Source organism: Vipera berus (assembly GCF_964194415.1).
Source record: "Vipera berus genome assembly, chromosome: 3".
NCBI lineage: Eukaryota > Metazoa > Chordata > Lepidosauria > Squamata > Viperidae > Vipera > Vipera berus.
Genome location: NC_138204.1, coordinates 80,376,714 through 80,390,814, shown reverse-complemented (window position 1 = coordinate 80,390,814; position 14,101 = coordinate 80,376,714). Strand labels below are relative to the sequence as shown.

Genomic DNA, 14,101 nt, shown 5'->3' with positions numbered 1-14,101 from the left:
GAGAGTACTGCCTGCACCTTGGGGGGTGGGGATCCCATCTGTGGAAATGTTTTAACCCAGAAAACCTAACTGCTTCAAGTCAAATGCACATTTCTCCAACTTACCAAATAGGTGATTTTCCTATGGTCTGTGCAAGACTTCTCATACATGGTGCTTATAAATTTTCTCATCCTCTGAGCAAATTAGGATATCCTCCAAATCAATCACTACAAATATGTCAATTACATCAGAAAAAAAATTGGTTCATAAATTTAGAAAACTCTGCTCCATAGTTGAAGTACTAGCGTCATACTGCAGCACTAGTCATGCAAAAATGATCTGTGATCTAGTGAAGGAGTGGATCCAATTGTAGTTGCAGTGGTACTTAGTATAGTGAAACTTCATTTTGGCATATCTCAATATATTAAATTTTTATTTTATTTTTTTTATTTTTAATTCCATTTATATCCCACCTTTCTCCGAAGACTCAGGGCGGCTTACAAGCTTAGCAGTAGCCTTCATTCTATGTATATGCCTGCTTATTAGGGCTTTCACACACACCCCAAGCGGCATTATTACAAAGTCAGCTTAATTGCCCCCAACAATCTGGGTCCTCATTTTACCTACCTCGGAAGGATGGAAGGCTGAGTCAACCTTGAGCCTGGTGGGATGCGAACCTGCACTAATTGCAGGCAGCTGGTGTTACTTAAGGAGGCATTAGCCCACTGCTCCACCAAGGCTCTATTTTGAATATAATAGTTGCAAATATCAAAAGTTCATCTAATGATACAAAAAATGATGGATGGATAATGATATTATTGTACAAATGATATAAATCACAATGACATATTAGCTTAACAGATACTTGTGAATAAGGCACACCCTTTCCACATTTAGTTTCTTAAAACAAGATTTCACTGTCTCAGTATGACGGCAAGAATTCCAATTGGCCAATCTCTTTCCCCTTTGTGAACGCAAACATAGCAGGAAAATTATATAACACAAATGAAAAGTTTTGGGATGATTATAAAAGTATGGATTTTTGCATTTATTATCCTCTTTTTTCTCTCTCTCTCCAATCCGATTGAAACGAGCAGATGCATCGATTACAGAAACCGGTTCCCTTGTGTTCATCAAGGCAAACTTCTGACAAGTTGGGGAGAAATTATTTTATTGGGATTCTAGCCAAAATGGTAATAATAATAATAATAATAATAATAATAATAATAATAATAATAATAATAATAATAATAATAATAATAATAATAATAATAGAATCTTTTTCACCAGGGGGTGTATACATGTATGCATGTATATCTGTGAAACACAGAGAACACGCCTACCTTGCCACAAGCAAAACTTGCGACTTCAAGAGGATTCTTCTTCGTAAAAAAAAATAAATAAATAAAAACAAAAACGGGGAAGTCTCTGATTTCCTTCTTGACTCATTTTTTTTTTCCCCGGCCCCCGTATTACTGGATGAAAGACAGCATCAGCGCTAATCACGAAGACCGACGCCTCGATCGACGCTAGGGGGCGCTCGCAGCCCCTATAATCGAACAACCCAGATTCCCCCCCCCCACCTCCCTCCCTCTCTGAGCGGCGCCAGGTCCCCACCTTCCTAGCCAGCCGGCAGCCCGGCAGGTTCTTCCCCAGCCTGAGGCAGGGAGACCGAAGCGGAGGGCAGGGGAGCGCGTTGGGGACGCTGTTAGAGAAGCCGAAGCCGAACCGGCGCGCCCTGGCTATGAAGAGCTCGGGAGGGGGCGGGGACGCGCGTCTCTTGACCGCGATCCTCTTCGCCCTGCGCTTGCGGTTGGGTGCCGGCGCGTGCCCGTGTCAGGATCCCGCGCTTTGCAAGCCTATCTCGAGCCCCAGAGACTTTGAGGTGAGCTCCCCGGCCCCGCCCTTCCCCCCCCCCTTCTCTCTCTCTCTCCTGGAGCTGGGGTGGGATCGGGCGGACTGTCTCGCTCGGGTCGGTCGGTGCCCGACGAAGGTGGAAGTTTACGAGACTTTTGACCTTTGGCTGGGGACAGTTAAGAAGGCGTGGCCCCGTGCGCGACCCTGGGAGGCAGGAAAGGTGGCTGCCTTTTAAAGATGGGAGGGACCGGGATCCAGTGAGGATCCTCCCCTCAGATCCCAAATATGGATGCAAATACTTCCTTAGCCAGCCTGTTCTGTCTAACACAGGGGTCCTTAAACCTGGCCACTTTTAAGACTTGTGGACTTCAACTCCCAGAATTCCCCAGCCAGCCATGGCTGGCTGGGGAATTCTGGGAGTTGAAGTCCACAAGTCTTAAAGTAGCCAGGTTCAGTGGCGTAGCGTGGGGGGTGCAAGGGGGGCCGGCCGCACCGGGCGCAACATCTGGGGGGGGGCGCGCTCGCACTCACAGCTCTCTGCCCCTGCCTGGCTCATTCACTCTCTCTCACTGCAGTGCTGGCTGTGCGAATCCGAGCCGAGCCGCCGGGTCGCCGCCCACTGTAGAGGGGAGGGGGTGCCAGGCGTGCAGTGCAGTGCTAAAATCCACGGGTTAGGGGGCGCAAATTACTTGCCTTGCCCCGGGTGCTGACAACCCACGCTACGCCACTGGCCAGGTTTGAGGACCCCTGGTCTAACATATTAGCCTTCTCCCCCTTAATGGATCTTAGACTACACGAACTGTGTGCGGCTGAGGATTTTCCCGTGATTGCTTGTCCAATCCAGGAAAAATGGATCACTGTTGGAATGGTTCAATGCCCTTTATTCACGCGGGAAGGAAAAAAAAACGGAGGCGTCTTCTAGCCTAAGTCTTCACAGTGTAACTGGTCTTTGTCTTCTTCAGTTTCCTGGTGCTGTTGTGAAACTTTAGGGCAGTGGTTGCAAAATGAAAGCAAAGGGTGACCAATCTGAAAATAACTGGCAAATATTCATAATTGCCAGAAATTACTGGAGAGGGGAGAGATCCGGCCCTCAGCCTCTGCTTTGCACGGTGCCATAGGCCTCAAAACCTTTCCTGCTCCTGTTTATCACTTACAGTACGTGAAATGACTGGCGATGTGATCCATCAGCAGAGGTAGAAATGCCATCATTACGCTGATGACACTTCATTGTATATCTATGCCCTGAGCCACCTGGGTAATGCATAATTGAGCTGCTTTCCTAGAGCCTGGATGGAGGCTATGAAGGTCTGGATGGCGAAGAAGTCCCTTGGGCCTGACCCTCAAGAGAACAAATGGCTGTGGTTTTTGGTGTGCCCCCATAATCTAGTGAATTTCCATCAATGACTCTGAATGGGCATTAACACTCCCCAAGGCGGAGTTTGTGTATAACCTGGGGCTTCTGAAAGAACAGAAGGCAGCTATGGCTAAGAAAGTTTTTTGTGTGTGCCACAATTACATTTTGTGCAGAAGTTGTACTCATTTTTAGATTGAGAAGCATTGCTCATGCTCACTTGTCACTGCAACATGTTTTACGTGAGACTGTCCTTGAAGAGTGTTTGAAAGCGTCAGCTGGTCCTGAATGAGGACTGGGCCCTCACAGTATGCCCGCATAATGTTGCTGCTTTGTGAAGTATACTGGCTCCTGGTGGGCTTCCAGTTGCAATTTGAGGTTCCGGTTGTCAATTTTCCCAAGTCCTGCATGGCACGGAGCTAGGTTACTTGTGGGACTGCCTCTCCCTGATGATCCCATCAGAAAGGGTAGAGTGGGCATCCTCCAGGTCCCATCAATGAAGCTGTGTTACTTGGTAGATCCTTGGAAAGTGTCTTCTCTATCATGGTATTGTTCTGTGGAAAAACTTCCCCCAGAGATATGGATAGCCCCAGTGCTTTTTTTTTTGTAAAAGAAAAAGGTGCCGGAACTCACACATGTCATACAACCCGCCTTGCCTACCCTACAAGGTTCCATCCAAAAAAGGTGCCGGAACTCCGTTTGGAGCTTTCTATGAGAAAAAAAGCCCTGGATAGCCCCAACCCTGCTGGCCTTCTATATGATAAAGACCTGGTTATTCTTCCAGGGGGTTAGGGTATTAATGGAGTTCTGATGTGGATCCAGGTCCACCTGTTTACCACGATGAAAGTGGGTTTTTGGGGGTGTGTGTCAAGTGCTATTGCTATTTTTTAAACTGTTTTTGCTATTATAGGTTTTGTTAGTTGTATTTATTTACTATTCAGAGTGCTTTCGGAGAGAGGCAGGCTTGACATATAAGTAAGTAAGTAAGTAAATAAATTACATATCTTGGCTGAACTGGAAAAGCCAATCAGTATCAGGTCTGATTAATACTTGAATGGGAGCTCATCAGGAAGTAGCAGGGCTGCAGGATAGACTGGGAAACAGGAAAAAAGAAAACGCAACAGAATGTGGCAGTGGCAAGCTATTTTATGGCTAAGGAAACTACACAGACATTAAGAGATGTGTTGGACTCATGAAGGAGGCTTTATTTTTTTAACATAAAACACTGTGCAGTTGACAATAGCTTCCATGTCCCTATCAGGATTTTTTCTAGTCAGTTAACATATCCTGCTTCTTCCAGCATTTTGTAGGAATCTGTCTTTAAACCATCACCAGAATGCATGAGACAAATAGATGGGCTTTCATAAAAGTATCACACAGCCAAGATACACAGTCTGCCTAACATTTTCTAAAGCCTTTACTGTACAAACCTAAATTACAATGGCCACTTATGGAAACTGAAAGACAGGATACTGTATAAAAATATAGGTAGTCCTTGACTTATAACTACAATTGACCACTACAATTGGTGTCCCCCCGCCCCCGGAAAATGGCAAGAAATGTTGCAAAACATGATTAATGACAATAGGATGCTGCAACAGGTAGTAAATGCAAGCCAGTTGCCAAGTGCCTGAAATCATATGATTATGGGAATGGCATAGCAGTGATAATTTTGAGGACAGATTGTAAGTAACATTTATTTGAGTCTGTTGTAACTTTGTTGTTAAGCAATAGGTTGTAAGTAGAGGACTATCTGTAATGTTAATGATTTTAGAAATCTTACAGCTTATTAAAAGATGGCAGATAACCATTTTTATGGTTAAGAAAACTTTGAATTTTAATTAATCTTTTTAATATATCTGAATCAGTAAATACAAGCAGTTATGAAAGCATTTATTATAGAAGGGACTTGTAGAGACTTAAAGACTTAAAGGCGCATTCTTTATTAATTAGGGAAAGGAATCTTTATGTATATTTTTATGCAGAAAAATGCATGAGTTCCTCTAGGAGGGATTGTTATTGAACTGAGAATTTCTGAATTCCGAAGTATCAGAATGTACACTAAGCAAATAACCTTTAGGCCTTTTTCCCAATCTGATGCCCTTTGACTGTGTGGGACTTTGGACAGAGAATTATGGGTATTGGTTCAACATGCAAAAAAAAATCAAGTTGGAGAAAGTTTTTCCCCCTTAGTCCTAATTAAAATAGTTTTCTTTATCAGTTAAAGAACAGTGATGAGAATGACACTTTTATTTTACTGTACCTCTGTAGGTCTTTGTATTTGATGTTGGTGGGAAGACATGGAAAAACTATAATTGGTCATTAATTACGACAGTGGCCACGTTTGGAAAATATGACCCTGAGCTTATGTGTTATGCTCATTCAAAAGGCTCCAGAGTAGTACTGAAAGGTAAGTTCTAATCAGGATAATGGTTTTCTGCACCTTGTCTGTATGTCTTTTCTCACATGTAGCACCCACTGAGCTTAATTAAATTTATTCTATATTAAGTGTGTGCAAGAATTCAGCTTTAATCATTGTGTAACACTCTAGCCATTATGATCATAGTTTACTCCTGACATATTAAAAGAATTTGCATTAGGGCATCACCAGACTCAGGATAAAATGTTTTCTATTCAATCCAATCACTTTCAGCAGAAAGGAATTCTAGATAAGCTGGAAAATGCCAGTTTAATAGGCATGTGTTTCAAAATATTTAGAGTGTGTTCAATACTCCATCACAAACATAACCTCATGTGTATATATTACCCAGGTCTGGTATTTCAAATAGTATATACCTTGGAGTACTTTTGTGTCCTCTGAAAACCATTCTCCAGTTGTACATTTAGAGCTGATTGCATGTAGAGATAGTCCTCGGACTTACAACAGTTCATTTAATGAACATTCAAAGTTACAACAGCACTGAAAAAAATGATGTATGACCATTTTTAGAAATACTGTTGCAGCATCCTAATGGTCACATGATCAAAATTTGGATTCTTGGCAACCGGCTCATACAGTATTTAAAATGGTTGCAGTGTCCCGGGATCATGTGATCCCCTTTTGTGACCTTCTGACAAGCAAAGTTGATAGAAGCCAGATTCATTTAACAACAGTGTCACCAACTTAGCAACTGCAGTGATTCACTTTAAAACTGTGGCAAGAAAGCTCATAAAATGGAGCAAAAATCACTTAACAAATGTCTCACTTAACAACAGGAATTTTGGTTGCAAGTCAAGGACGACCTGTACAACTGCATTGGAATAAATATCCGTTTCATAGTAAAACTTATTTGTATTCATATTTAACTCCATTACATTTATGTTGACAGAAGCACAACTCTATGGGCCCTTTTCTGTGTTTATAAAATTCAGAGAATTGGGGCCTTCTTTCACAGCTTTTCCTAATAAAACAAAGTTATGCTTTTCAAAAACAAGCAAATCATGTTTAATATAACATATTTTGGTTATTTGGCTTCACTTACTAACTGTTAGGGAAACACTGACATCCTAAATTACTGGTTAACCAGATTATATAATAATTGGAAACAAGAATTCAGACTGCTAAAAACTTCATACTGATTTTTAAAAGTGATGCAGTTATAAGCAAATTAACCAGACTTTCACAAAATAAATTCATTCACAAGGCTCCAATTACAACAAGGAAATAAATTTGAACAATAGTCACTTATATCCAAAATCAACCTCTTAAAAATGGAGGTGGTCAGTTTCTTTGATTATCATGTGAAATGGAGACTTGGCCTTGACAGAAAAAGTAAATATGTTGTCCTAACCAGGAAGTTATTTCTCAAAGCCAACTGATTTTGTTCTGGTCAGCCTTCCCCAGTCAACCCATCTATATAAGTATTAGATTTGTAGCATGGTTGAGGGCTGTGGACCAGTTCATCTGGAATGAATCCACATGAAACAATTACTAAATCCAGTTTGTGATAATATTCTGCCATAATTAAATTTCTCTGCTAGATTTTTCTCATACACTGTTTTTCAGACAAGCCAGTATTACTGTTAACACTAAACAGTATTCAAATAATGGGTTTGTCCACATAAATGTCACCAGCAAAGCAGAATAGAAAGCACAGCAGAAAGATTATATAAATCACGATCCGTGAGTACACAAAAGCTGAACAATTTATTTTATGGCTATTATTATTTTGGTATCTTAAGCAACATCTGAAGCACTTACGACCTTGGTGTTCCTTGTTTCACTTTCTCTCTCATGTAGTAATGAATTTCTGGTCCTCTCTTCATGCTCATGTTTATGGCCTCTTTTTAAAGATATGTGATGAATAAAATTCAGCACATATTTATTACTATGATCTGCCCTGATATGCTGATTAAGGCTTTTTTAAAAAAATCATACTTAATATATGAGAGGTGGCTATAAATCTTTTACAACCTGGCCCTGCTCTTCTGAAGAGATATAGGTCTTCAAAGGTGAATTTCAATACATAAATCCATGGACAAGGATAATCATGTGGATTTTCCTTCCTTGTGGGAATTCTCCTTTCTTAGAAGTAATTTTGCAAAAGCAAAAAGTGATTTAAAATCATTACTTGACCATTTTTAATGGTGTTATCAAATAGGGGTTCAGATCTACTTGTGAAATGTACAGAGATCATGATTTCTACAGTTGCTGGGCACGTACTATTATGCTTGGCAACTTTGCTTCAAATGAGGAATTTTGTACAAACAGGAATCTTCCATTTGCAAGCAGAAAGTACAACTGCAAAAGCAGAAATAGATATCAGTAATAGGGACGCGGTGGCTCAGTGGGTTAGGACGCTGAGCTTGTCAATCAGAAGGTCGGCAGTTTGGCGGGTCGAATCCCGAGTGCCGTGTAGCAGAGTGAGCGCCTGTTACTCGTCCCAGCTTCTGCCAACCTAGCAGTTCGAAAGCACGTAAAAAAATGCAAGTAGAAAAATAGGGACCACTCCGGTGGGAAGGTAACAGTGTTCCGTGCGCCTTTGGCGTCTAGTCATGCCGGCCACATGACCACGGAGACGTCCTTGGACAAGTGCTGCTCTTCGGCTTTGAAACGGAGATGAGCACCGGCCCCTAGAGTTGGAACCGACTAGCACGCATGTGTGGGGGAACCTTAACTTTACCTTTTAATGATATGCATATCAGTAGCTTGGCTATTAGTGGGGACACTTGCCCAACTTCATTTCTGTTCTCAGAAAGACATGATTGTAAAGAGTTCCACTGCAGGGCTACTCACCATGACAAACAGACAGAATGATTTTAATTACTTGCCTTCCTTTTGCTATGGGGGATGGGAAGAGGATTTATTTGCAGAAAAATGGACGGGGTTGCCATATGCTAAAAATGAATGAATGAATGAATGGGCATGGGTAGAGCTATGCATCTAATTGCTACCAGCATTGACTGAGATCTCTGTGCATTACTGGTCAATAGCTTCAGTGTTGCAAAATAGCAGAACAAAACTGAAATTGTCAGAACAGAATATACTTCAAAGGGATTACGACAAGGATGATGTTGATTTCAGAATATTGTTAATGCCTTAATAAATGTAGCAATTTGGCAAATCATCACCATTTTTATTTCAGGAGACATATCTGTGAAGAAAATTATTGATCCTGCGATTAGGGCAGCCTGGATAAACCAGCAGGTAGACCTGGCCAAAACACAGTATATGGACGGAATCAATCTTGACATTGAGCAAGAGATTAACCCATTGTCAGCGGAATATTATGCATTAACAGCTTTGGTTAAAGAAACTGCAGATGCTTTTCACAAAGAAATTCCAGGATCCCAGGTAAAAATAGAACAGTGACTCTTCTCGCCCATACACTAGTTCAATTTCATGCTTCTAAACTATGCACCAGAATGCAGCAAGACTTCTGGATATGATTCACACATGCTTGTTATCACTCCTAAGTCCTTATATGGCACAAGGCCAAGCTATTATTTTATCTCTGATTATTTCTCCTCACCCCACCAGAATTAACAGGAATGCCATGTTCCATGTCTTGTCTACTATGTAATGTCATTTTCCTGGACACGGGGGGGTGGGTGTCTTACCTTCTCTGTTACCGCTATACACTGTACAAGCAACACCCTCTTCAGGTTCCAGATGACCTGGATCCTACTAGCCTTTTAGAAAAAAATAAAGTTCTCCTGCAGTTCCCCCTAGGAATTTTGTCCATTCGTCATTAGATGCATTTTAGTTTTGGTTTCTAAGGGGAAACTTGTCCAATGTTTTATGTTATAGTATGGTGCCAGTGAAATGCCTTGGCTTCATTATAATGTTTGAACCTGTTCCACTGCACTTTAACATTCCTATTAGTAATTTTATGGTTCTGTGCAGACCTATGATTTATATTGCTAGTGTAGGATCAACATTTGGTTGATCCATAAAAAGTGGACCCTGCACATGTGGAAAACCTGCACATGTGGAAAAACACTAGGCATGAAAGACAGAGAGAGAGAGACAGATGGTTATGTTTCTTTCACACACAGGTAACCTTTGATGTGGCTTGGTCTCCTGAATGTATAGATAGAAGATGTTACAACTATACTGGGATTGCTGACTCCTGTGATTTTGTGTTTGTGATGTCTTACGATGAGCAAAGTCAAGTGTGGTCACACTGCATAGCAAGAGCCAATGCTCCATATAACCAAACCTTAGCAGGTATGCTATAAAACAGGAGAAAATGTTGGAAGTCCTACAAAAAACCTACAATATCTGCAGTATTTCAAATTTGAAGAATGTAAAGTATGTTTAGTTAAAGCATTTTATTCTGCTCTCTGGTAAAAATAGTCCCTAGGTAGTTTACAAAATCCAGAAATTAACCAGTCTGTGCTGTGTGTACAATTAATCAATAATTAAAGCTAGGGTTTTTTTAAAAAAAATACCAATTATATCTGTAGTCTTTAAAGATTTAATTGTCATTACTATATCTGAAGGGATCTAAACATACTATTTTTAAAAAAACTTTTGAGAGTAAATAAGGTAAAAGCTAAATATAATATCGATTCTTCAAAAGGGACGCGGTGGCTCAGTGGGTTAGGACGCTGAGCTTTTGTCAATCAGAAGGTCGGCAGTTTGGTGGGTCGAATCCCGAGTGCCGCATAGCAGAGTGAGCGCCTGTTACTCGTCCCAGCTTCTGCCAACCTAGCAGCTCGAAAGCACGTAAAAATGCAAGTAGAAAAATAGGGACCACTACGGTGGGAAGGTAACAGCATTCCGTGCGCCTTTGGCGTCTAGTCGTGCCGGCCACATGACCACGGAGACGTCCTCGGACAAGCGCTGGCTCATCAGCTTTGAAACGGAGATGAGCACCGGCCCCTAGAGTCGGAAACGACTAGCACGCATGTGCAGGGGAACCTTTACCTTTACCTTTTTATTCTTCAAAATGAGGGGTTCTTGATACTCTGTGAGCTTGGTTGTTTTTTCATCTTGCAGATGTTTTATTACCCAAATTAGGTAACATCATCAATGTTAGTCCTACAATTTGTAGCTAGAGCTACAAATATTCTCCTTTCCTGGAATCTTCAAAATATTTGCTGAGAATTACATTGAGGGCAATTTAACATAGGAGATACCTGATTAGATTGGATGGAAGAGCTTACTTGGCTTTAATTGCAAAAGACAACCTCAGTTAGTTTGGTTAATTAGCAATAATCTTGGTCATGTACCTTTTCAGGTTTCTAAGGCTACGTACTATTAGTTCTTACATTCTCATGAAAGCGAAATAAACAGTAAGAAAAATTAAAAATGTTTGTCTAGAAAGTAGTGGGGTGCCCCAGGGCTCTGTTCTGGGCCCAGTGCTCTTCAACATCTTCATCAACGATTTGGATGAGGCGATAGATGGGGAACTCATCAAATTTGCAGACGACACCAAGCTGGCAGGAATAGCCTATACTCCAGAAGATAGGCTTAAGATACAGGAGGATCTGGACAGACTCGAACACTGGGCACTATCTAACAAAATGAAATTTAATTGTGAAAAAAGTAAGGTTCTACATTTAGGCAGGAAAAATCAATTGCACAGGTATAGTATAGGTGGTACCTTGCTCAATAGTAGTAACTGTGAGAGAGATCTCGGAGTCCTAGTGGACAATCACTTAAATATGAGCCAGCAGTGTGCTGCAGCTGCCAAAAAAGCCAACACAGTGCTAGGCTGCATTAACAGAGGGATAGAATCAAGATCACGTGAAGTACTAATACCACTTTACAATGGCTTGGTAAGGCCACACCTGGAATACTGCATCCAGTTTTGGTCACCATGATGTAAAAAAGATGTTGAGACTCTAGAAAGGGTACAGAGAAGAGCAACAAAGATGATTGGGGGACTGGAGGCTAAAACATATAGGGAACGGTTGCTGGAATTGGGTATGTGTAGTTTAATGAAGAGAAGGGTGAGGGGTGACATGATAGCAGTGTTCCAATATCTCAGGGGCTGCCACAAAGAAGAGGGAGTCAAGCTATTCTCCAAAGCACCTGAAAGCAGGACAAGAAGCAACGGATGGAAACTAGTCAAGGAGAGAAGCAACCTAGAACTAAGGAGAAACTTCCTAACAGTTAGAACAACTAACCAGTAGAACAACCAGAAGTGGTGAACGCTCCAACACTGGAAGTTTTTAAGAAGAGACTGGCCAACCATTTGTCTGAAATGGTATAGGGTTTCCTGCCTGAGCAGGGGATTGGACTAGATGACCTCCAAGGTCCCTTCCAACTTCTTCTTCTTCTTCTTCTTCTTCTTCTTCTTCTTCTTCTTCTTCTTCTTCTTATTATTATTATTATTATTATTATTATTATTATTATTATTATTATTATTATTATTATTATTATTATTATTATTATTATTATTATTATTAGACCACATCTGAGAGATCTGAAGGTTTAATTGTATCTTGAATGTTTACCTCAGTAGCTTTTGTTTGCTTGATGATGCAAATGTAACTATAGGTATGGAAGTGTAGAAGAGCAAAACAAGCATGTGGATAAATTCTGAATTTTATATTAAATTAGGTTATGATAATTACACTTTCATGGGCATTAACCAAAAGAAGTTGGTGATGGGAGTTCCATGGTATGGCTATGATTATACTTGTCAAAATTTATCAAAGGTAAGAGAAAAATGGATGACTTGTTTATCTTTATCAACTGTGGCATTTACTTTACATGAACAATAATCCTTCTTAAAGTGTTAATACAGTTCCATAATAAAAGTTGTATTTTTTTCAGACTCATGAGTGCATCATTGAAAAAATCCCTTTCCGGGGAGCTCCATGTAGTGATGCAGCAGGACGTCAGGTTTCTTATAAAACAATAATGACTCAAGTGAATAGTTCTCTTTCTGGGATTCTGTGGGATGAGGAACAGAAAGCACCATATTTGGAATATAAGGTAATTAGTTTACTGCACCAAGCATATAAGATAGCTATGTTGATTCATTGGTGGTGGTGGTGGGGGGAAATCACCAAATAAAAGTACTGCATTACTTTTACTAGGACCAATATAACAAATTTAGAAGGAAGCTTCAAATCGAATCCAGTGGCAATATGTATAGAAATTAAAGAGCTTACAATAAAGGAAAGAAAGGATAAGGGGAGGGGAGAGAAAGGAAGGGAAAACATGAAGGAGATTATTTGGGTTGGGGACTGAATCCAAATTATTCAGCTACATTAAACTCACTTGGTGATCTTGTCAAATAATTTGAAATATGTTTAGCAATTATAGATTTTCATATTTCATGCAGAAAGGTGACTAGTGATTTGAAGGGCTGAGGTGAAAAGAACATCAGTTAATACTTTTGTTAATATTTTTGCTGTTACATTCTCTTGTCTTACAGGATTCACATGGTGGTTTTCATCAAGTATGGTTTGATGATCCCAGGAGTATTTCTCTGAAAACTGCCTATGTGAAAAAACATGGCCTGAGGGGCATCGGAATGTGGAATGCAAATTGTCTTGAATATTCTGGGAGTGTTAAAACACAACAACAGACAGAAGCAATGTGGGACGCCTTGTTGCCAAAATAATATTGCTGTGTACATTGCCATTTTAAATTTAATTCTGTTTTAATTATGCACCATTTGAGTTTTAATTATACTGTATACACTTAATCTATTCTTGTCAACAAATAAAAGTTGCAGAATATATTCAGGACCCCCCTTCACCTTTGTCAGTTTTGTTTTGCTGCAGCCTGATTCTACCGTTGTTGAAATTCACTTTTTTCTCATTAATCTACACTTAGTACCCCATAATGACAAAGTGAAAACAGAATTTTAGAAATGTTTGTAAATTTATTAAAAAGAAAAAAAACTGAAATATCCCATTGGCATAAAGATTCAGACCCTTCACTCAGTACTTAGTTGAAGCATCTTTGGCAGCATTTACAGCCTCGAGTCTTTTGGGGGTATGATGTGACAAGCTTTGCAACCTGGATTGGGGGATTTTCTGCCATTCTTCCTTGCAAATCCTCTCAAGTTCAGTTAGATTGGATGGTGACTGTTGATGGACAGACGTTTTCAGGTCCCTCCAGAGATGATCAAGAGGGTTCAAGACAGGGCTCTGGCTGGGCCACTCTAGGACATTCACAGAATTATTCTCAAGTTGTCTTGGCAGTGTGCTTAGGATCATTGTCATGTTGGGAAGTGAACCTTTGGTCCAGTCTGAGGACCTGAGCACTGTGGAACAGCTTTTCATTGAGGATATTCCTCAATCCTGACCATTCTCCCAGTCCCTGCTAAAAAACACCCCCACAGCATGATGCTTTCACCACCATGCTTTATTGTTGGGATGGTACTGGGCAGATGATGAGCAGTGCCTCGTTTTGTCCAGACATAATTTTTAGAATTGAGGCCAAACAATTCAATCTTGGTTTCATCAAAAAAGAGAATCTTGTTCCTCACAGTCTTGAGAGTCCTT

General features: G+C 40.5%; 1 protein-coding gene across 1 annotated transcript; it reads left to right on the top strand.

Annotated features, from left to right (window-relative positions):
* The first annotated feature begins 1,696 nt into the window (after positions 1–1,696).
* Positions 1,697–13,277, top strand: LOC308666958 (di-N-acetylchitobiase-like). The gene is made up of 7 exons (XM_081325990.1): positions 1,697–1,864; positions 5,459–5,597; positions 8,773–8,981; positions 9,686–9,857; positions 12,201–12,298; positions 12,417–12,578; positions 13,024–13,277. The coding sequence occupies exons 1-7, from the start codon at positions 1,724–1,726 to the stop codon at positions 13,210–13,212; spliced, it is 1,110 nt and encodes a 369-aa protein (XP_081182116.1). The 5' UTR covers positions 1,697–1,723; the 3' UTR covers positions 13,213–13,277.
* The last annotated feature ends 824 nt before the right edge of the window (positions 13,278–14,101 follow it).